Below are 24,269 nucleotides of genomic sequence, written 5' to 3' on the forward strand. Positions count from 1 at the left end.
GGGCTCAAAGGATAGGGTCTCATTTTTTTCAAGCCTATCTAAAAACAATACCCACGTGCCCATATGTACACTGAAGGGTTTTGGTTGGTTCCTCCTCTTCATTACTGACCCTGAGGAGATCTCGTCCTAATGCAAAACCAATGTAAGTGATGGGGGCACAATCCACAGTCCTCGTTGTGTGAAAAAAATGTGTTACAACTTAACAGTAAAAGAAAGAAGTCACAAGGTCAATTTGAGATCTTTTCATGGAGCATTTCAAAATGTAGTTAAAGATGCATTAGCGCTTCCCCTAGTCGTGAATGAATTACAGATTTCTGTAATGTGACAAGCTAATCAGAGTTAAAATAGTTTGGCACTGAGCCTGAACGGAGGAAAGCAGCTGCTCGCTGTAAACAGGATCATTTTCTAAACATGTAAAAAAAAACATATATATATAATCTTTTTTTTTTCTCTGCAGTGTCAATTATTTCAACAATTCAATATGTCTTTTCCCAGCAGAGAAATGCTTTTTTCGTTGTTTTATGGCCATGTGTTTGAGTCCTCTGTTAAGAGCCTCTTATAAATTTAAGCCAATGTCTCCATCTACTGTTTGCAATTACACTCGACACCACACACACGAGTATGAGGGAACACGCTGGAGTGAGGCTGCAAATTTGTCTTTTTCATCTTTTATATCAAATATCACTTCAAATCAAAATCCATGATAAGCGTACTGTTTAAGCTCCACTCCAATAAAAGACGACATGCGTTTGTGTTTAAAGAGGTTTATCTAAATGTATTAAAACACCCCCCCCCCCCCCCGCATACGGCTGCTAATGTAATTTGTATGGGGACGTTTATCTGTGTGTGTTACATAAATATATGCAAGTAAGTACCATTGCTATGAGTGTACTGGGTGCCTAGATTCTGAATATTAATACAATATGTGGGCTTATAATATATAGTATGTTTGTAGTATGAGGCACTCTTTATAATGGGTTTATAAGATATAACTAATGTCTATACAAATGAGAAATGATTCATCAGTCATTCATAATCAGATCAGATCAGAAATACTTTATTGATCCCTGGAGGGTGGGGGGGGGGGGGGGGGGGGTTAGAGTTAGGGTTACAGGTGCTCCCATTAAAGAGTCGAAAAGTAGCATGGGGTTAGAAATGTACAAATATAAGATAAAAAATACATGCACATTTACAATATTTAAGTGAAAAATAAAAATGAAAAATATATACAATAACAATGTATATATGTATTGCACTAGTAAAGTCTGATAAAGTCTTAAGCTTATACGCTTTATTAGAAACCAGCACAAAACCATTATTTAAAAGTGTTGATATTCAAGTTATTTCATTACAATCTGTTTACACAATTCAAAGCAATATTCAAAAGTATTGACTGATTTTTAGCAAAGCTAATGGACAGCAATTGTGCAGCCATTCGGTGTGGCGAAGCTTGGCCGGAAGAGACTACAATACCCACAACCCCGTGCGTGCGACACCAAGACGGTTTGCGCCGACTCACTGAGTTGTATAGTTGCCCCTGTTCTCTCCTCCTTTCAATGTAAGATGGTGGTTTGCGGTGTAAGTAGGTAACTAGCACCTTTATAAGCTGAGAAAAAAGGCCGGTCGTTTCCTTGAGACAACTGCTACCGAGTCCCGCAGGCGGCCGCTGTCGGTAACGGAGTTAGCCGTCCCATGCAGGCGGACTTCTCCCACAACATCCTGGAGAGGGAATCTCCAAAAACACATAGACAGGGTGAGTACCAAGATTAACAGTTATCCCAATTAAACCAACGCCACAAACTACGCCGTCCGCGGGGATCGCCGTGTCGCTGGAAGACGCGAGTGACACAGCTCACGGGACAAAAGCCTCACACGGTCTGTCAGAGGCGCTTGCTCCGGGAGGGGAGCCGCGGCAGCTTCACTCACGTTGGGGCTGGCGCTTCGGTTCATGTAGGTAGGGCTCCGCCGGCGGAGGGCAGGCCGCGCAAACTCCTCTTTCTGACAGGCGTTTTTTTTCTGAGTAACACAAGTAATGGAAGCGTTGAAGTGCCGCTAACTTTGGCGAGGTTTTTTTTTAATCACACAGTGAGCTTTGTGTTTGACACTACTGCAGGGCACAAGAAAAGGAGGAGAAAAAAAAGGCTGTCTACGCTTAGCCGACGTCATACAAGACGGACTGTAACGTTAGCTAGCAGCATTCCAGGCAGGCAGGCAAAGCAGGCAGCCGAGCCGGTTAGCATGGCCGGTTAGCTCAACTTAGCTAGCCAGCGGCACCGGCAGCGCCCTGCTGAAGTGTCACCTCGCCCGGCGCGTGACTGACAACAAAGCCGCTGGTCCGACACTGCTTGTAATTTCACATTTTTACACAGCAGGCCCATGTGTCAAGTGGACAAGTGCGTTACCTGTCTACTTAGCTTAATGATATTAGCCGGGGGGGGGCTTACAAAACTTTGCGTATTTACCCACAACTTGTTTTGCCGCATCCCGTCGGTTCACGCCGTTTCAGGAGCCACTCCGCTCACAGGTTGAATAGTTAAGCACCGGCACCGGTGACGAGACGTGATGTGGTCAGAAGCAGCAGCCATTGTTGATGATTCTCGGCTCGGAGTTCGTCGTTCGTCGCGCAAAGTTAGCTGCCCTGTGACCGCAGGGCTGCTGATGTGGGCCTCACGCTGCAATGTATAGTTTTTAATGGAGTTGGTTGTAGCATTTCTTTCCCTCTGTCCTCTGTGACTCTTCACCGTCGTTGTCAGGCTACATCGCGCGTTGCATTTGCGTGCATGCCACGCTTCGCCCCTGCGGTGATTAAAACCTTGCATGCAGAGAGCCAGCAGCAGGCTGTGGAGAGGTGTTTTTCGACTTTGACACAACCGTTTCCGCCCTTTTTTTTTTTAAAACCCACCTGCCAGAGAGCAACCCTGCCTGGTGGCAACGCTTTTTCTGCCCCGCGTTAAAACCTAAGCCCCACGACTGCCTTTCTGAAAGATGAGCACTGCATGCTGGAGAGGACTGCATGCTGCGAGACGGTGATGCTGATCAGCCACACTGTATCCGCCACTTTGGTCCAGATCAGGATTCATCCACAGCTAGGATCATGAAATATGCTGGGGACACAGAAGATTCATTTTCTGCCCTGCATGTAAAGCTGCACTGAAACTGCACTTTTATAATAACAACGGATCAAATAGTGAATTGTCATCCTCTGCATCCCTACTGTCTTTGAGCAAACTCCATCTGCTAATGGAGACTGTGAGATGCTGCCAAAAGCTCCAGAACAGACGAGGGAGTTGACACAGAGTTCTTCTGTTCTATTGTTAAAGTATTGTGGTAGGACTGATGCTGAAAGTCAGGCATTGGCACTAGTATTGAGACTCAGGCCGGGATGCACCTGTGATGGTGTTATTAATGTAACTTCCCATCGCTTCCTGCTCTTGACCAGCGTGGTCATGATTTTGTTTTGTTTTGTTTTTCTTTCAAATAAGCAAGTACTCATGGGATGGTCTTGTGCAAACCCTCCTCTATGTTTCTTTATGAGCACGCAGACAACACATATCAGTTAATCATTAATGAGAGTAAGTGCATGACAGGCTTTTTTTAGTTTAGTATTTGTAGGCATGGTCATGTTCATGTTTTCTAAGGTACCTGTGTAAATCGATGCATGTCAGGCTCTCGTGTCGTGAGTCAGCGCAATACAGCGGCTGATGTTTGCTCTGTCAACACGCGCGTTGACGCCGACTTTGTGCGGCAGCGGGCTGGGGAGCGGCCCGTTGGGATCATTCCTTCCGCCATTCTGTCCTACCTGAAAGCTCTTCCAGGCGCAAAAGTTCAGAACCATTCAGGACAAGCAGAGTGAATGGGGGAACTGTCAGTGCTGCAGCTCTACAGTTTCCCTACGAACCCCCCTGTTTGCACAGAGTCGAGGTTTGCCATAACTCGGTAACTAATTGGAACACACTTGGACTCACTCTTTCCAGTGGTCGTGGTATCCGCGATTAGATGCTCTCCCCAGTGTCAGAGGAACGCAGGTGATTGTTTCCTGCAAACAGGAACTGGTGGTAGGTAATGCAAGCACAATCGTTAATTGTGCAAATTCAACGAAGTGTAAAGAAATAGGCAAAAAATAAATGCTCATCCGTAGTTGGCCCACTGTCTCCATGGAGACATCGTGCTTCCTGTTTAAAATGAAGGCCCAGAAAGGCTCACCAGCATGCTTCTACTGTCCCTGGAACTTAGATAACAGGAAAATGCATAGATTTCTGTCAGCTAAGGTAACACAGACTCTTACTGCAAGCAGATCATGCTTGATGCTTGCTGTCGTTTCTTATTTCCAAAGAGGCGTTCATCATTTCTCCACGGACATTTGGAAACAGATGCGGCGCGTCCCGGGTTGGTGGTAGCTGCTGGGCTCTGAGGGAGACGGAAAAGTGAAATCTGGTTGTCTTGGCGACATCCTTTTTTTTTTTATTCTATTAAATTCCTAAAATGGTTACGATTGTTTATTTTTACCCATCAAACCCGTCAATCAAAAGCTTCCACCACAGCTGCTGTTGCTCTTAATTTTTCTTAAATTTTTATGTCTTGATTGAGGTCATTGTTGTCGCCACGTGTAGCTGTTTTTATTCAGAATGGGTCCAATGGCTAAAATCTGTTTTTCCCCGTTCCTGATGGTCACAGTCCATCTTGTTGTAGTAGTCGGGTCGCAGGTCCTGTGGCGTTACAGGCGATGGTGGCTGCCCCCATCACACTGTTGGTGCCAGGTGACATGATTTCAGCAGATGGTGGTGTGTGTGTCTGTGTGTGTGGCGGGGGGGGGGGGGGTGCTGAGCTAAAGGTCCCTGCATTAACAGGTGGATGCAAAAGATGTGAAGGAAACAGGAGTGGGATGGGAGGGGCTGCATGCATGTTTGTCGTGGTGTTCTCTGGTGTTGTGTTGTCGTGAATATCAGCTTGCTAGTAGCAGGACCTCTGATTTTTATTGTATTTATGTATTTTTCAATCTGGCTGATTTCTCTTCAGGATGTAGCTAAGCTCCTTTTCGTCCCTGTCCCAGTGTCTGCAGCTCCTCCTGTCCCTGTCCCCTGAGAGCTGTCCAGTCCAGTAGCGTGGAACCGTAGGATGTCCCGGAACCCTGGCGCGAAGGACGACACGATGGAGTGCCCACTGTGCATGGAACCGCTGGAGATCGATGACGTCAACTTCTTCCCCTGCACCTGCGGATACCAGATCTGCCGCTTCTGCTGGCATCGAATCAGGACCGACGAGAATGGCCTCTGTCCTGCCTGCAGAAAGGTACGCCTCCGTCTTCCTCTAACCCCTCTTGGAAGCCTGTTCAGCCTGGCACAGCAATGGAGGATTTCATGCCAGCCTTACTTCTGATTTACCGTTTTTCCAATAGATCCCATGTCCAACAGTCACCCTTTTAAGGTGACCAGCATGCAGAAAAAAACATCTTCAATTCAGGCTTTATTTAAGGAATCATGTTTCCTGAATGCATCCTAGTTTAATCTTTACTTTTTTTAAATAATAATAATAATAAAAATAATTTAAAATGAATGAATGATTGATTCTGTAAAATGTCAAAATGACAAATGGCCATCATAGATTACCAGAGTCCATAGAAATATCTTCATATTTCTTCTTTTTGACCAAAAGCCATACAAAATACAAAACGAGAAAAGCAGCAAATCCTCACATTGATGAATCTTTTTCATATGTTTTTACTAGATAACATATTTTAAAATGAATCATCGAATTGAATCAAAAATGAACTTTTGCTTCCACCTTCAGTTGACACTTCCATGTAAAGTCAGAGAGGTGATTCTCACGGCCGTGATGAACACCTGGGAGAATTGGAAAGCACAGCTTGTATGATATCTAACGGTGGTAGAGGGATGTTTTTTTCCCCTTGAATTGATTGTGTGTGTGTGTGTGTGTGTGTGTGTGTGTGTGTGTGTGTGTGTGTGTGTGTGTGTGTGTGTGTGTGTGTGTGTGTGTGTGTGTGTGTGTGTGTGTTCCGCAGCCGTACCCTGAAGACCCAGCAGTGTACAAGCCGCTGTCACAGGAGGAGCTGCAGAGGATAAAGAATGAGAAGAAGCAGAAGCAGAATGAGAAGAAGCAGAAGATCACAGAGAACAGGAAGCACCTGGCCAGTGTCCGAGTGGTCCAGAGGAACCTGGTGTTCGTAGTGGGGCTGTCTCAGAGGCTGGCTGACCCTGAGGTGAGACACAACACACACACACACACACACACACACACACACACACACACACTCGGTGGTGTGTGTCCATCGACTTGCATGAATTCCCCCGGAGACTAAACCTAACCTTACTCTAACCTTAAGCCAAGTCTTCACCCTAAAATGTTAGCATTTACGTTATGGAGACTTGTCACAATGTATGTCCTCACAACACACACACACACGTAGACTAAGCATTAAATGACTGTGATTCTGCAGCAGCAGTTCAGTCTGCCAGCATCTCCCACACTCCTGGAAAACAACAACAACAACAGCAGCAGCAGCAGCAGCGTGGCGTCAGCGCCTGATGGCGTCTGTAATGACGTCTCCATGCCATAAATATCCTTGAGCACATGAATCATCTCTTCCAGTAGTGAAGTGACAGCGTCGTGCTGTCTGTAGCTACCATTAGATAAATAAATAAAAGCTTTTGGCTCGCAGGGATCACTTTTAGGTATGTTTACCTCATTAACCCACATTTAATACGAACACCCGACGTTGTAACGTTATACATGCGTGACAGAAAATAAGGAAAAGCATCGTCTCTGTGACCCTCCAATCCCTGGGCTTCTGAAATCACACAAGACGGAGGATGAAGAGAAGTGATCATGACAGTTGGAACATTTGCCTTCTGTGTTTGACAGGTTCTGAAGAGGCCAGAATATTTTGGGAAGTTCGGGAAGATTCACAAAGTGGTGATCAACAACAGCACATCGTACGCTGGCTCACAGGTGAGGCCCTCCGCAGCCGACAGCAGGCCATAGTTCACATCGATGAAACTAGCTTTTAATCTTAGCTTTGTCTCCGTTGTCTTGTCTCCCCCCTCCCCCAGGGGCCCAGTGCCAGTGCCTATGTCACATATATTCGGTCTGAAGACGCCCTCAGAGCAATCCAGTGCGTCAACAATGTAGTGGTAGATGGCAGAACACTTAAGGTAAGCTCGAAGGATAAAGAGGGGAGGGCATCACCGGCTGAACGTCGAGCTATTGTAGGATATATGTTTTGTGTTTTTTTTCCCCCCCGCAGGCTTCTTTAGGAACAACAAAATACTGCAGCTACTTTTTAAAGAGCATGCAGTGCCCCAAACCAGACTGCATGTATCTACACGAGCTGGGGGATGAAGCTGCCAGTTTCACGAAGGAGGACATGCAGGTAAGTTGAGACCAGGCTGTGGGTCAGAAGACACTGCTAAACTTAACTCTTTGAACCTGATGCCATAACTCTGTCAAATCTGAACGCAAAGGTATCACCAGTAGTCTTTTTCCCGTGGTGTAAAACACCTCGAAAATGTGCTGTTTATTTTACATTCCTACTGGATCAGAATGTCCCATCAACATGGTTCTAACATCCATGTAACAATGACACTCTCAAGAAATCGTAATTGATCAAATTGATTGCGGTCCCATTCTATTTCGTGACTCACAGCCATTCCAGTAGCAGCACCCTGGCCCACCTAGTGTAAATGGAACAGGGCCATAATTAATTCATCCTCACAATATACCATTGTTGTACTGTTACAACCAAAACTGTCTGTCGGTATTTACACAGTCGACATAGTTCTCTCTCATCTGTTGTTGTGCTTCCAGGCAGGCAAGCATCAGGAGTATGAGCAGAAACTGCTACAAGACCTCTGCAAAATGAACCCGACTTTCCTTCAGACCTCAGCCGCGTCAGGAGACAAACCAAAGGGCAAAGCCAACTCTCTACAGAGGTATTCCCACAGTAGTCGTTTGACATATCCCTCGTCGTTCTTTGTACTTGGTAATACATTTTGATGGCGTTTTATCTCATGAGAGTGGCCTATTTCTTTTTTTTGTGTGTGTGTGTGTGTTTGTTTATATTGTGCCATCGCAGGTCCAACAGCTCCAGTAAAGATGGCTGGCTGTCAGGGAGGACGACCAACGGCCTGTCGTCAGACCACAGGAAGAGTCCGCCATTAGACGGCTCGGACCCTGAACGCTTGACCCCTGAGGGGCCCGAACCTGACCTCAGCCTTGGCCCTGTCCAGGCCCTCTCCCCTTTCTCCTCAAACTGTGACCTTGCCAGGTAAACTAGAATGCACAATGTACATGAAATTTTCACATTTCACCCTCCGCTTTTCTCTTGATACAGAGGCTTCGTTCATCAAATATTTTTTTGTTTTTTTATCCAGTTCTGAAGCACTTTCAAGTCGAGATGAAATGAAAAATTCCCTTTTAACCCTTTTAGATCACATCCCCGGTCATATTAGGCACCTATCTAACAACATATGCCAAAAAACTAAATGTGACGTGTGCTTACAAAAGCTTGAACCAGCCAATATCAACCGATAATATCACGACATCCAGCCATGGATCAATCTGCAACTGTTTGCGACGCAGAGCTAACGTTCGCTAGCTAGCAACAGCACGGTACGCCGGTTATGACGCGCCCACTTTTTAACGTTCAAATCAAATTCCCTCCAACCTTTCAGCCAATCAGAATGTGAGGAACTAAGTGGATTTAAACGATATTATCATCGCAAACTCTCTTCGTTTACCGCAGTGGCAGAGAGGGCCAGGCCTTTATTTGGAACAGGCGTCTCATTCCGAATTTCACCTGCTTCCCAGTTACTGCTATCTCAAAATTTGCTTCACGTTTACCTGTTGTCTTGATCAAATGGCACCTTCACCACTCTGCTGCTCTCTCGGTTTCTCCTCTCCAACAGCAATACTAATGTTGTTCGCTGTCCTTTTTTTCGTTTTTTTCTTTCCAGTAGTGGTTAATAACCTACAGGAAATGTTGAGTTTAAAAAGAGAAAGTGAGCGTAGCGGAGTGGTTAGTATGATATGACTCCGTCGTCGGAATTAGTGCTGTGGAAACATTAGGCTGGATTTACAGGTAATTTGACCTTTGCCTTTCGTTTTACAGCCCCGGCAAGAAACTGCCAGACATCATCAGTATAGCCAACGGTGAAACCTCACAACTGGTAAGAAATGGACATCTCCGAGTGAGTCAAAGATGTTGTAATTGAACTAGAATCTCCATGAGACCGCCAGACTAAATAAAAGATAAGAGAAGCAAGAGGCTCTCCTCCCTTGTGTCCTGTAGGTCCCAGGCAGTGACTCTCCATCGCCCCCTCCTGGCCTTGGGAAGCCCGGCCTGGTGGTTCCCATCAGTGTCCCGGGCCACACTGTCCGCTCCCCCTTCGAAGCGGCCGCTGCAGAGTCCCAGTCGCTGTTCTCAGACAACAGTAACTTCAGGCATCCCAACCCGCTCCCCAGTGGACTGGGCGGCTTCCCCGGCTTCCCCCCACACAGCAACGCCGACTGGCCCACGGCGCCGGAGCCACAGAGCCTCTTCACCTCAGGTGGGTGCTGACGGAGGACGTTTGGTTTCTGATGGTTTCTAATCCTTCTGCTGAAAGTCTCAGATTGTCTTTTAAAAATAAAATTGCATGATTTTAAAAATAGTTAAGACCTCTGATAGTTCAGTGACAGTTTGTGGGGGGGGTTTCACGAGGGGGGGGGGTGCTGCTGTAAAGTTCTTGACAACCTGCAGCCGGGCGCATCAGTGACTTCCCGGAGTCTTGGCGTCACCGTGAAGTTGGCAGGCAAACCAGCGGAGGTACTGCACAGAGGTGTTGGGCAGATGGAGAAACTGATTTGTCAGGAAATTGTTTCTGTATGTAACTTTCCCCCAAAACCTGTTTGTGTACAGATTAAACAAATGACACGCAACGCATTAGTGAGCTTTAGACAGGCTAGCTGTTTCCCCCCCCTTGCTTCCTGTCTTTAGTTGACCTGGTTTTCAAAATCTAATAGTCCAGCTGTATGGACAGCAGCCAACCAGTTTACAGAGAAGTACTAATAATATTAGTGTGCTTATTCTTCCAGGGTGATTGTATAGAAATGAGGATTAAGGTTAGGATTAGAATCAAATCCGTAAATCTGGAATCTGGAATTAGTCTCTGGTCGTCCAAACTAACTATTCAAATGGACTAGAACAAACATACACCGGTCTAGGTCTGCTGGGCCGACCTCCTCCTCCTCCTCCTCCTCCCATAAAATGTAACTTCTGTCTGTAGTTTATCTCACCTCGTCTCCTGTGTGTGTGTGCGTGCAGATACCATGCCGGTGTCGTCGTCCACGGACTGGCAGGCGGCGTTCGGCTTTGGCTCGTCCAAACAGCAGCAGGAGGACGATCTAGGCTTCGACCCCTTCGACATCACCCGCAGGGCCCTGGCGGACCTCATAGAGAAGGAGCTCTCTGTTGAAGACCGCTTCAGCTGCCCTCTGTCGCCCGGCTCCTTCCTCCACAGAGCCCACGGGCCCCTGCTAAACAAAGGCTTCGGGCCCCCGGGAGGGCTCCCGCTCTCCAACCACCTCCCGCCCTCTCGCCACTTCTCCCAGCATCAGCACCCTCAGCGGGGAGGCTACAGCTCCTTCGGCTTCCCCGCTCACCCTTCATCGTCATCATCTTCATCCTCCAGCTCCTCCTCCTCCTCTTCCTCCTCCTCCTCCTCAGCGTCTTGTGGGTCCTGGATGGGCTCCACCTCCTCACGCAGTAACTTTGTGCATTTGAACCACACAGTTAGTCCAGCAACCTCCACCTCTCACAGCAGCTTCTTGGACTTGACAGTGCTGCCGGGACATCACACTACTGGGCTTGGAGGAATCCCCATCACAGGTAAGACTGGATCAGGGACGGGGGGGGGGGTCTGGGAGATCTGATCTGTACTATATCTGTTTAGTGTAATGTAGTGCACTTACTGTATGTGAGTGTTTTGCCCCAAAACCTCCCCCAGAGTGCTGCCTTCAGGGTATTTAGTCTCCAAAGTGACTGGGAACGTCAAGAAACAACTAGCACATGACATCATTTTAGCGCATTGCATTGTGGGTAAACACACATGCTTATATATTGACCACTTGGTGGCAGCACACTGTTTACTATAGCGTTGCTGTAACACAGCAGACAGGTTTTGCTCAAGTACATATTGCTGCCATTATTCCAGTCTGTCAGACCTCCAGGCACAGGCCTGTTAAACATCAGTTCTCTGCTGGTTTATGGTTTTGCTCCACACCTGCCCTATAGGAACAAATCACCCCCCAAAGAGCAGATTCAAGTAGCGAAATAATCTGAAAAAGAGACGGGAAAAAGTCTGGAAGGCTGGCGGAAGTCGGGCAGCTTCTGCAGGGAGTAGACAAGTCCATTTGTAAGGCGCGCTCGTTTACCAAGAAGCTACCCATAAATCATCCCTCATCGAAGTCCAGACAGATCAGATCACACGGCGAGTGCCGACTTCGGACTTTGAATGCGTTTGTAAAGAGACCCGCGAAGATATAGTGCCTGATATGAGACCACAGTTCACTGTATCGGCCTGATGATGTTTATTCCTAATAATTCTGCCTATGAAAGTGGCGCCGTCTTACATTCATGGACTAAAAGCATACTGTCCAGCAAGAATCTCACAATGGTTTCCCCCTGTTATTCAGTGGCTGAAGGGCTGTCATTTTTCATTTCTTTGTTCCATTCCCAGAGTCATTCTCATTTTCATGTTCTTTCTCTCTCTTTTTTTTTTTTTTTGTCTCCTTTGCATCTCTGTAAAACTACTACTTAGATTTTAGTTTTGGCACCTGATTTTTGAGCTTCCTCAGCAGGGTGGCTGGGCTCACCCTTAGAGATGGGGGTGAGGAGCTCAGACAGAGTAGAGTCGAAAGGAGCCAGTTGAGGTGGTTTGGGGCGCCTTCCTTTTTTTTTTGGAGGTTTTCCAGGCACGCCTAACTGGTAGGAGACACCACGCGGGGTAAACCCAGAACACCCTGGAGATGTTATATATCTCGTCTGGCTTGGGAACTCCTCGAGATCCCACAAGAACAGAGGAGACGTGTGGACTACCTTGCTTAGCCTGCTGCCACCGCGACCCGGCCCCTGGATGAGCGGCTGGATGGATGGATGGATGGGATGTAACAAGTCGAGCCGTGGCTCAAATCCAATAAAGGGCAAGATAGAGCCGCTAACGTTTAGCCGTTATACTAAACCGTGGATGTCATGTGCCAGTCCTAAACGGGGGCTTTTTACAAAACTTGTAACCCACCGGGTAGGTAGTAAGCTAGTTAGCCAGCCTCCCCAGAGCAAACCAAGTAGCTTCTTCTCTCAGGTTGTAATTGTATAAGCAAGTTGAGCCGTGTCTAAAAATGATGATAGTGGTGGTTAAATGTAACTAGTTGAAGCATCGGCTAATTCAGTGGGAAATGATTCCTCCCTGTAAAGGAGCGGCGTTGGAGAACTTGGTTGAAATTGACTTTGGCAGCTCTCGGCCTCATGAATTAAAGATGGTGACATTTGTTTATCTGGATATGCAAATGGCAACATAGGTGATGGTGTTAATGCCAGCCGTGCTTCCCTGCCTGATAGCCTGATTAAAATGTAAAAATAAAAAAAAAGGAGGGGGGGGGGGGGGGGGGCTTAGTGAGGGCAAGCTAGGATCACTAGGGGGAATACTGAGGGAGGACTGTTTCCTCTTAATCACTCATGTTTTTTGGGGGGGCGGGGTTAGTGCTTGACAGTATTTAATTCAAAAGCTTAGTATAATTCATGGAATCTTCCTTAGACTTAATGCTTAATGGTAGCAACATCTCAAGACATGTTGCAATAAATAATACTTCATGGCATTTCCACAGTCTCTTCTATTTCTCAGCCATCTTGTAGGAAGCAAGCTGTGGGGGGGGGGGTTAATGAGCAGGTCAACCAACAATCATCCTGCCAATTAGTATTTATTATTCATAGAGCCATGGTGACTGGCCTGCTGTCTGCAGCGTCTCATTAGACAGAGACTCTCAAGCGATTCCAGCTCCCGACCACAGCTACACAATACCGCGGAGAAAACACGGCGGCCCCAACAATTAGCCCACTGCCGCAGCCTCGCTAGACGCCGGACTGGAATCAGGTCCCGGGTCCGACTGAGCCGACTACGGCGTTCGACGACGGGCACAGAACACCTGCGTGGGAAAACTGTGATGTGATCAGTAGATTGTCTCAGTGCATTTTATGAATTCAAGTGATTGTTCACTGATGTAAAATCGCACCAGGCCTTCCTTCCTTTTGAATAGGTGATGGAACAAGTGTTTTTGGTATCAGTACTGAAACTCACTCTGTGAGCGAATAACATGTGGCTCCACCTACAGCACCTGCTTTTGTTCCTACACCCCCCCCCCCCCACTCCCCTCCTCCCCCCGATGGCTTTGTATTTTTAGCGTTCCGATTAGAGCCACCAAAACAAGTGCAAGCTACAACCAGCTCTCAAGCAAATTGAGCTACCCACAGTATTAATTAGCAGCATTTGAAGCCGCTAATTCTCTCCTCAGTAGATTTACTCCGGCTGTGTTGTCAGACTGGGTTTATCCAGCAGCAGCCCGGTGTTCACTTTCACCACCACCAAGTCCAGAGCTGGCTGCTAGCGTTGAAATCCACGCTGTGTTATTGTATTTAAGTGTGCTTTCACATCTAACCTGTTTGCCAAAACGGACATTTAAGACAGTGCTTAATAGAGCCTGACAGAAACTGTTTTTTTTAAGGCTAATACCATCATCCATGTATTGCTAGTGGCATACATTTTTTTTTTTTTCTAAGAGCTCCCCCTCTCCCTGTTTCCATGCAGAAAACAGCAGTTGTGTAGAGAGTATAAATGTGAAAGAGTGGCAGGAGGGACTCAGAGCGCTGTTGCCCAACATCAACATCAACTTTGGAGGACTGCCCAACTCCTCGCCTTCCTCATCATCATCGTCGTCGTCGTCGTCCTCCTCGTCCAGCGTCGGCCACGCGGGGGCACCGGGGGTTTCTGGGAATGTCTCTCACGGCCTCTGCCGGGATGGCACAGCCAGCTGGATGGACCCAGCCATCATCCGAGGTAGAAGCCAGCTCCTGTTCAGGGTGGCGCTAAACTTTATCTGAAGATAAATATATAGATATCTAAAGGAACTAAAAAAAAAAAAAAAAAAAAAAAAAAAAAAGGCTATCTGCTGATTCCAGAGATGTAGCTAGTGAGGTACTCAAAACACCTCGCCAACAGATAAAACTTTTAACGCTAATACTGGAGATCAAAGTTGACACAATACTCTATTGCTGTGAGGCACCAGTCATTAGAATCCCAAATTACAACAAGTACACGTGAAGGAGAGGAGAACTGACCCCAAGTCAGCATATTTTTAGTTCGATAATTCTGCCAGACCTGTGACACAGCCCTTTGACCCTAACTGTCCGTCCCCATTTGGTTCTGTAGCCACTGCGCTGAAATAAAGTTCACGTTAATGACTCTTCCTTATGAAACTCTGGGTCATCCTTTTGGACCGTGTCCCCTTCCCCAGCACCAGCTTCTGCAAGTCTTGTGGACGAGCTCATCCCTGTTTTGAAGTCCACTCCCATGTCAGACTGGGAAACGAGAGGTGTTGTCTGGCCGTAGGTGGTTTGAACAGAGAGGATGGATCCGTGGAAATGTGGTGGACCATTTGTTGGATGATTTGGCAGAACCTGAGTACCTGAGTGTTTTATTGGGATGGTGGCGCTTTGTTTGTAGCTAGGGGTGGCACCGGAATGCGCAAAATATTTGTTTTGGTTGAACCATTAAGTGAATATACTGTATAATTTGTGATGAGACACATGGTATTCTGTAGGTAGCAACATGCTATTCCCTCCAATCCCAACCCATTGCACCCCACCCCACACGCACTGCCCCCATCAGGGCGACAATCTCATTCCACAAGCTCCACAACCACAGAGCTCATCGTTTTTTTCTTGTTTTACAGCCCACAAACTCTCTGCTCTCATCAGCGCCGTTTCCACCAGTAGCAGGTCACTGTTTTCGGTGGAGAGAGCTCTGTTAAACCCACTCCACACTACCCGCCCAGCGCCAAAAACAAGCAGGCCGACAAAGTTAGCCTCTGGCTGACATCATCAGGTGGACAGAAAGTGGTGTAGCCTTTTTTTGTGTCTCCCAGAGGGAGCCGTGTGGAATCCGATAGACCTCCTCAAGTTTGAAAATGACAAAAAAAAAAAAAAGAAATCTGGGCGGACGCGGAGCGAGAAAGAAGTGAGCCCGTGAAGAAGGTCCCGTGAGCTCACTTCTTTTTAAATCCATCGCTCTCTCTCTCTCTTCTTCTGCTCGAGGCTGAGAGGCTCAAGGCTACATTAGCTGCCGCTAGCATAACACATCCGAGTCTCCGACTGAACTGCCAGCGTTCAAGCAAGCGTTGTGGGAAAGGTAGGCGCCAGGTGTTGACAAATATCTCTGGTTCTGCTGCATCGAGAAGAAACTGGTAAATAGAGCATTTAGCCATGAAAACAGAATCTCATGGATTTATTTGTATGAAAAAAAAGAAAAAAAAGATTTAATGTCAAATGTCGTATCTGAGTGTACGGTTACCTTGTCCTCTGCAGGGATCCCAGCCTCCAGTGGCCACAGTCTGGACTCCCTTCAAGATGACAATCCTCCACACTGGCTCAAGTCCTTGCAGACGCTCACAGAAATGGACGCCCCGTCCAGCTCCGCCTCACAAAACGGCCCCTTTGGGAGCCAGCCGCCTCCCCACAGAGCTGGCTGGGCGCACTACCCGGCCCCCGCCAGCCAGTACCACTCCCCGCCGCCAGGCTTCCAGACAGCCTTCAGACCCCCAACACAGACCCAGACAGACCTGCTACAGAGTGCCGCTATGGACCGCCACTAGGGAGTGTCAATACACAGACACATATGACCACCTCGAACCAAACCGAATCAGCAGATCCAGAGTTCAAAACTATTAACAACTAACAAGATCATATAATATTTAAATGTCCTCCTCCTCCAGCTCTTCTGAGCTCTTGTGTTTTCTTGATTGGTTGTCAGAGTTGGTCTAGGCAGCGCACCCCAGCCACACATTTGTTTGTGTGCGAGGGAGGACAGAATCCTGAGCATGCAAGTTGTGTAGCCAGCAACAGGGATTATCACGCCCATAATGAGCAGTCTGAACCCAACCACGCCCCCCCCGCCCAATCCCGAAACTCTAAACCGTAGAGCTGAGCATCAACCTGTTCAATTTGACCTGGAAGTGAAGTGAAGTGTCCTGTTAGACCCTCCCTTCTACTTCCGAAAAAAGAAAAAAAAAGCTGGGACAGTGACGTTTTAACCACCAGATGGAGACAAAGAGCAGTATTTGGTGTGTGTGTGTGTTGTGTTCAAAAAATCAAAATGCATTGACACACGTTGCCTAAAATCACACTGATCTGTTGGCATCTGTGTTGTTAAGCGATTATGGCCATTTATTTTGACAATCATGTGAATTTTAAATTAGTTACTAGGTATATATCATAGCGGCCATGTTAACTTTTATTTCTAGAGTGATTTTCTGGACCAGATGTAGGGTTTTCTTATTTCTTATTTTTCTGTTTATATGACGGGAGGGGGGGGAATTAAATGATTAGAATCAGTGTAAGAAATGAATGAATGAATGAGGCCCACTGTCACTTCTGATGCTGCTGAATAGCCTTGAGCTATTGTTTGAAATGTTTATGGGATATGGCCACATTCAGAATGGCAGAATTTTTGGAATAGGCGCGGGGCAAGTCCGGCATTCTGGTATGAATAAACTAGGCATTGGGACAGTTGGGCGAATTACGTAAAGGGGCACGGCCCACAATAAATGAATTGTAGGCTAACGATAATGCATATAGGCCGAAAATAGTCGTGTGGTCACTCATCGCTCCTTGACTTTTCTTTCTTTGTGTGGACTGTAACGTTGAGAAGGACACGAACCTGACGCCCAGATGTGGGAGTGTCTCCAAAATGGTGCTACTCTCAAATCTTTTTGTCATCGATTTACTTCCGTACACAGCCCAGAAACAGACCTTTTTAAAAACGCAGAAACTTACAGAAACACGAAGAGTTCTTGATCCCTGCGGAGTCCTCAGTCGGACGACGCAGGCGGAGACTCGCCAAACTGTTCCGAGAGTGGTCGGAGACCCGGAAGCACAAATCGAAGACCGCAGATTCATTCTAAAACCTTTGCTACTGGTATGTTTTGGGGTTTAATGCCCAGTCACACCAAAAAGTGGCACAGCAAAGTTCATTTGGACATCCTCGCTAAAATAGGTGAAGTAGCGACTACCTCTAAGCCACTAACAAATAGTTCCAGGGACTATGGAGCCACAGGAACTAAACTAGGAACTAGATGTACCCTTTGCATTTGAAGAACCGTGAAGATCAGGCAAATTAGACCACCGTTGTGTCCACCCTATGCCTCTGTATTGATACTTGTGAAACCCGGGACTTGGTCAATGTGTGAACGAAGTTGTACACCCAGTCGAGTTTTGACCAATCAGCGACGTTCAGCACCGCGATATTTGCTCCGGTAGTTGATAGGCGACGATATCTCTGGTTCTGCTGCATCGGTTCTTGATCCTCTGTCAATGAGTTCTCTTAATTCACAGGATCAAATCAATTATGCCCCCCCCCCCCCCAGGGAGACCTGTTGGTCAAACCTCTGTATCAGAGGGTTGAAGGTCGACCGGATGCGAAGGATCTCAGCCCGGATTAGGTTCAGCGCGGTCGGTGCCACTGTGTGGCGCTCGCTGTCAGCTTGTCTTCAGGGACCTCGCCCATTGTCCCCGATTCTTCACGACAGCGTCAAAGCCTCAACTTGCACGAGTGACGCTGACGTTCGGGGCAGTCGCTGTTGCTCTGCAGCCGAGTGATTTGTCCTCGTTGAGACGGAACAGCTCTCAGTTTAGTCCTTGCGTGTCGAATGTTTTCAGTTTTTATGTGTTTAAGTCAAAGAGAAGAGTTCTGTTCAGAGCATTTGACAAGAGTATTTGTTTTTAATTGGACTCGCTTGCATTAAACAGTTAATCTCACAGGACTCATGAAGTAGGATTAGTGACATTTACCGGGTCTTATTTTTCATTTCGGAACAGGGGTGGATTCTTGAGGCGCGGCGTCCTGGGGTTGTAGAGCCTCAGACCAACTCAAACCATCAGTAACATGAGGTGTAAATCATGTATCCCTTTTTATCACCCAAAAGCTTCAATTCTTAACAGTTTCTTTTCCCCCATAAGGTCCTGACAACTTTCACACACACACACACACACACACACACAATTCAGCAGTATTCTTTGAGGATCGATGTACAAACACGTCTAAAATGAAGAGCCGAGGGGGGTCGCACCTCTCTAGGTCTGGAACATAAAACAAACTAAATATTAAATAAAAGAGAAAACATGAAAGTGTGTCGAGTTTGGTCTTTATTTCTCCTCCTCCTCCTCCTTCCTCTCTGCAGTCGAATGGAGCTTCAGGCCACACACACACACACACACAGACACACACACACACATTTCTTTTTCCCGTAGCAAAGTCGGCGAACCAGTCCGAGTTCCCTTCATCCACGTAGGAACCGATACATGAGCTGAATGGGTCTCGTGATACCCGTCGGAAAAAAACCCGGAGAGAGGCTCTGGCGGTTTCCAGGCAGCTGAGGCTTTTGCATGCAACTCCGGCCACATTTCCTGTATAAAAAATAAAAAACAACAAAAAAACAAACAAAACAAAACAAAAAAGGGCGTTTGAAAGGACGGACCTCGAATGTTTTCGGTTGGGTGCCAGTTGACTTCGCCATGCCGGGGAGGCAGCGGCTTGCGGGTCACGTCAAGAGCAAAGGAAGCGCTCATACTGTGCCTGGCAATGGTGTGCTTATAGTCACACTTTCAACATCAAAAATGCCCCCCCCCCCCCCCCCCCCACACACACACACTTTCTGCTAATTGGCCAAGCAAGCTGACAACATATAGATGATGTTTAAATTCATTCTGTCTCTGCGTGACACATTAATCGGTGTGTGGACATGCCTGTTCGGGTTGTTTTCGAAGCTCTTTATTCATATCACCAGTAGGTCATCTGCCCATGATGATGATGATGATGATGATGGTGGTGATGTTTCCTCGGCTTGCCTCCGTGAAGGACTGTTTATTCACGGACCACTCGCCCTAAAACTCACTCACGTACGCTTTCATTTAACCTCCTGTCACACATTTTATTCGCCAACATGCACAACCAAACAGCGTTAGTAAAAACACACAGATGAGATTTATTTTGTTGTGATTTTACATTCCACAGTTGAACATTTCCTCTTTTTTTTTTTCTCCCCCCCCCCCCCCCCCTCATATGTTATGTTTACTCAACAGACACATTACTGATGTTGAAGGTTTGTTTTGAACATCTGTCCACAATGGAAGCTGCAGGATCTCCTGTCCTATAAAAAAAAGAAAACAGGTCTCTGGTCTGCGTCTCGTCATCAGTCAGCTCGGAAGCGGTGAGTGGACCCAGCTGTTCGGGTGAGTCATGGTTCAATCCGTCACTCTGAGCTGTTTGAAATGTCAATATTCTGACACGCCTGTGCGCCTCCCCTGCCAACTCAGCTGTTGTTAGCTTTCACTACGTGCGTGGCCGGAACGTCTTGGGATTTGCCTGTGAACGAGGTGCCGTTGCCAGTATTTACTCAAAAAGTTGAATGTACTTTTTTGTTTGTTTGTTTGTTTGTTTTTTGACCTCTGACCTTTGAGTATGGTTACAGGTTTGGTCCAAAGGAATCATAAAGTGAGGAATAATGCTCCTCACAACGTGATCGCAGCTGACAGAAATGAATAAATGGATGTTAATGGCGCTCTGCTATATCGGGTTTCCAGTCAGGTGGGGGGTGTCGGGTGGGGGGGGGGGGGGGGGGGGGGGGTCAGGTTCAGGCAAATATGATTCATAAGGACATCTCTCTCTGACTTCTGCCAATCGTCTGCACCCATGTGTGTCACGTGCTCCAAATATCTGTGGATCTTATGTATGGAGTCCCAAAGTGCTCTATATTAAATGGGAAATAAATAGTCGTATGACTAAACTGTGGAAAATATAGAAATGCAACAATCATTTGCGAAACGGCTGAAGAAAATGTTTTGACCCTCATATCATGAAAAGTTATTTCATCTTTATTTTTCACTTTAAGTTTTTTAGCACTGAATTTTTATTTCAGAACAGATGTTTTATTTCAAAATGCCCCTTTTTCAAAAGTCTGTTTCATTTCATAACGACACTTTCATTTCTATTTCCTGTCAGTTTTCATAACCGTGGTGTTGTCTCAAATGCCCCGCCTCTTTAGCAAGTAAGCTCAACAACTAGCCACTTAGCGCCTGCTAGCTCGGGGCAACAACGTGCCCAACAAGTCATTCTGGATCTACCAACAAGAGGGCTACTGCTGTAAATAAACACAGTACACCGACACAGTAACTAGCATCTCCTTTTATTTACTTGGCTCAACAAGCGGCGCATGCCACCTATCTAGCGCGCTAACTAGCCACTAGACACTTGGCCCGTCGCTTCGATGCTGAGCAATAAACCAAGCTTCCCGTCCTCAAGCCTCGCTATAGTCAGTCAGCCAGCAAGGTAGGCAGCATCTGCAGCCTTGGTAAGCTAAGGCTTAAAAGAAACGTAACATTATGAAATAAAAAAAACGTGTCATTATGAAAACTGAAAAAAAAAAAAAAAACTTGATGTGAACGTGAGAAATAAATGTCGAAATGAAATATACATTTTGGGGGAAAAGGGCATTCCGAAATGAAAACGCATGTAATGGAATAAAAATGATATCCAATAAAACTTTTGAGTTGAGTTTTTACATACTGTAAGATAAAGTTCTACATGGGCCCGGCCCGTACCACACCTCACATTACTGTGTGTGTGTGTGTGTGTGTGTGTGTGTGTGTGTGTGTGTTCTTTGTTGAAGGATGTTTTTGCAGCACAGCTCTCGAGTAGATAGTCATTTCATGCTCAGCTTGCGTCCAAGGGAACGTAACATCTCTTATTGGAAAAACTATACACTCGACTGCAAAGAAAGAAACACAGATGCATGATGGAACTGTGTTGCCGAACATTATTTGGCCCATTATGTTGAGGCTACAACTCAATTATCACATTTTCTTCTTGCGACGACCGTCTCTACTTTTCTAGACCATTACCGGAGTTAATGGCTTGATATTCCATTATCTCGGGGGGGGGGGGCTCTTAAATGGTTAATTTATGACGATGGCTTCGTTGTGTCATTATAAGAGTGTGTGTGTGTGTGGGCCTACCCACGCAGTTTATGATCCCGTCACCGTGATGAAACTCGCACTCGGATATAACGGGATCATCCCAAGACGATGAGAAACTGGAGATCTGACCGCCAGGTAACATGGCTGCATTATTATTAAACACACTGGACATTAGCCTGCTCTCTAGCTGTCGGGGTTTAGCTGGGCACGGAAGGGGACCGGTGGTGACAGCAGCTAATAGCTTCTGGTTCGGCTGGTTTTTATTACAACTCGGGTCTTGTTTTTTGGAGGGTTTTGGCCATTGTTCCGCGATTCAGTTCCGCTCAACAAGTTTAAGCCAACAGTTAATGCAAATTGTCTAAACCACTGCCGGTCCTCGCAGTGGACACAAAGATGTTATGTTTGACGGATAGAGAGCAGATTATGAACTCCAAAAGGCCACTTTTCCTCTGTAGTCCCACTTAATTGTTATTTTTAGGGTTAGTGACTCATCGGACTTGTTTGTTCAAACGCAATTCACAATTTTCCAACTTGCATGTTCTGACGATGCCCCTGTCTGTATCTGTGTCCGATCACGAGATCCGGGTAATGCTGGAAAAGCTAGAGTGGTGGCGTCCAAACCAGTTTGGAAATCACTCGAAGGCAGGGTGAAAAGGCAAAAACGCCAGAATGGTTTAAATATGGGGATAGCGCTGCACATTTTCAGAAAAGTGACGGAAAAGGCTTCGTTATGTGACTACAGAGAGCTCGAGACAGAAGTTCAAACCCTGTTTACTTCCTCACCACCTGCGTGAAGTGCCCCCCCCCCCCCACTCACACTCCCCAATTCCAACATTGGAAGGGTGTGGAGGGTAGTGGGCTGTTTCTGAAGCTGTTTGACCATCTGACAAGCATTTCTGCTGAAGCAGACCAGCAGCTGAAGTGTCGTTCTACTGGACCGAATCTTGGCAGGAAATCATTTGACTTTTGACTCAGTTTAGAATAAAGGCAGTTTCTGACAGTCGCCAGCTGAACACATACAACATAGGTAAACCCCCACTGGTCTGCAAGACTGTTGCTGGCTTGCTCGCCAGTCCCCAAATCCTCAGGTCCAGATTTGTATAAACCGGGACAATTGGGGCAAGGTCTTATAAAAATGAGACCCAAGTTGTAATCAAATGAAACGAATCTTGAACAGATCCCAGTTCAGGTTTTGCTTTTTTGACTATGGTCTCACTACCTTTCAAAAAGTCTGCTTTTTGTATCGCAGTGTTGGACCTCTGGATGGCCGGAGGTCCGCAGCTGTGCCTTCTGTCACGGCCCCCACAACTAGCTGCTGTGTTTGGCGGTTGGAGTTTAAATGGCCTGTTTATTGCAGTTTGGTCATCGTCCCTAATGTGCATAGAAATATTCAAGCCCGTGCTAGCGTGCACTTTGATTTCTCAATCATGATTGGCGGCCGAGGCCTCGAGGATTCTTGCAGATGCGGAACACTCAGCCTTTCTGTCTTCAGTCTAGACATCTTGCGACTGAGTAAGATGACACCTTCTTTTTTTTATTTAACCTTGTGCTTTGATACTGTACTGTTTTTTCCCACCGCAGAAAGCCCTGCCGGGGTCTTGTCTGCTGGTGAAAGAAAAGAAATGAAGAGCTGGAGGAAAAGCTGTGTGCTCGCATGATTCCCGGGAAGAGGAGCCGGAGCGTGTTCTCATCACATGCAATTACTTAAGCCTTCCATAGTTGCGCAGGGCAGCAGAATACAGAGTTGAACATGCCCCCCCCCCCACCCCCTTTTAAAACGACTCTTCTTTATCCGCCATGTCTGCTGGGAATCTCCAGAAAGGATGACAAGGCAGAAGTCAGCTGGGTTAAACAGGGTACCACATCTCTCCATTATGTCTTTCTGTTCATCAAAGCTCCTGCCTTTATACATCCCCAAGGCAGGGCTCCACTTTGTCATTATGATAATTTTTTTACAACTGTTTTCTATAGAGACTGCAAAACAACACCTCCCCAGACGTACACACACTCATACACACACACACACATTTACCTCTATGACTAGAATGGAAAAAATCAAAATCAAACAAACACGACATTTGCTCTGAAAGTCAGTCGACAGTTCGTTTCCGACAGGCAGGGTTCAGTAAAAACGGAAATACACTTTGAATAAAAGAGGAATGCATGTATAAAATGCTAAATGGCGTATGGGGTCGCCAGATGAAATGGGAATGCGCCCTAAACAGGAATGGAAATGGTCCGACGTGACGGTTCCCGGTTGTCTCTTCTCTGGAATATTCTGTACAATAATGTACAATAGTGGAGGTCCCGGATCTCCTCGCTCGCCCGAATGTCCCAAGTAACTGGAGGGATCTCAAGGAGCCGCAAGTTAACAGGTGGCCACTAGACGTGATCCAAGCCCGGCAAGTCACATGGTTTCATGTCTGGTCCGTTCCCCTCATCAGTTATCCCACAGGAGGCTCCAAAAGGCCAAGTCCATTAAAAACAAGATCCTTACGGGATCTTGACAATCTGGCCGTTTCCCTCCAATATCATTGAGTTGTCCGCAATCACAGTGGACCAGTTCATGGAAGCAGTTCCGAGGTTTAGTTCCCCCTCTTTTTGCTCCGACCACTCACTATCCAAAATCTAGTCCTTCGGTGTCTCCATGTATTTCCTTTTGCAATGTTTCTTGGTCAGGGTCCATTTCAGCGTCTGCTCCGCGACAACAAAACAAGCACAACTTCATATTTTTGATAATATTTCTTTAGTTCTTCAGTTTTTTTTTTCTGTTATTTTCAAGATACCAAGACACCCATTTTTAAACACACACACACACACACAAATAAAATGAAATAAAAAAAAAATCAAAAGAAAATCTGTAGCCAGGAAAGACTGGAGATGGGTGGACGGATGAAGACATGGAACAGTTTTTCCTGTTCGTTTTGTTTGTCAGTCTGTGGGGGTTCACAGTTGGTCTTTCTCACGGCTGCCGGCT

General features: G+C 46.5%; 1 protein-coding gene across 8 annotated transcripts; it reads left to right on the forward strand.

Annotated features, from left to right (window-relative positions):
• Positions 1-5,115: 5,115 nt before the first annotated feature.
• Positions 5,116-15,915, forward strand: cnot4b (CCR4-NOT transcription complex, subunit 4b). Of its 8 annotated transcripts, none has more exons than XM_070928913.1 (12): positions 5,116-5,289; positions 6,020-6,217; positions 6,880-6,966; positions 7,068-7,169; positions 7,262-7,387; positions 7,822-7,979; positions 9,125-9,182; positions 9,305-9,563; positions 10,319-10,655; positions 10,719-10,882; positions 13,854-14,102; positions 15,629-15,915. In XM_070928913.1, exons 1-12 carry the CDS (start codon positions 5,116-5,118, stop codon positions 15,913-15,915), a joined length of 2,199 nt encoding a protein of 732 aa, XP_070785014.1. The 8 variants fall into 8 exon arrangements, with proteins under 8 accessions (XP_070785014.1, XP_070785015.1, XP_070785016.1 ...); XM_070928914.1 differs by having other exon boundaries at positions 7,822-7,946; XM_070928915.1 differs by having other exon boundaries at positions 6,020-6,151; positions 7,822-7,946.
• Positions 15,916-24,269: the final 8,354 nt, after the last annotated feature.

Source organism: Enoplosus armatus, chromosome 22, assembly GCF_043641665.1.
Source record: "Enoplosus armatus isolate fEnoArm2 chromosome 22, fEnoArm2.hap1, whole genome shotgun sequence".
Taxonomy (NCBI): domain Eukaryota; kingdom Metazoa; phylum Chordata; class Actinopteri; order Centrarchiformes; family Enoplosidae; genus Enoplosus; species Enoplosus armatus.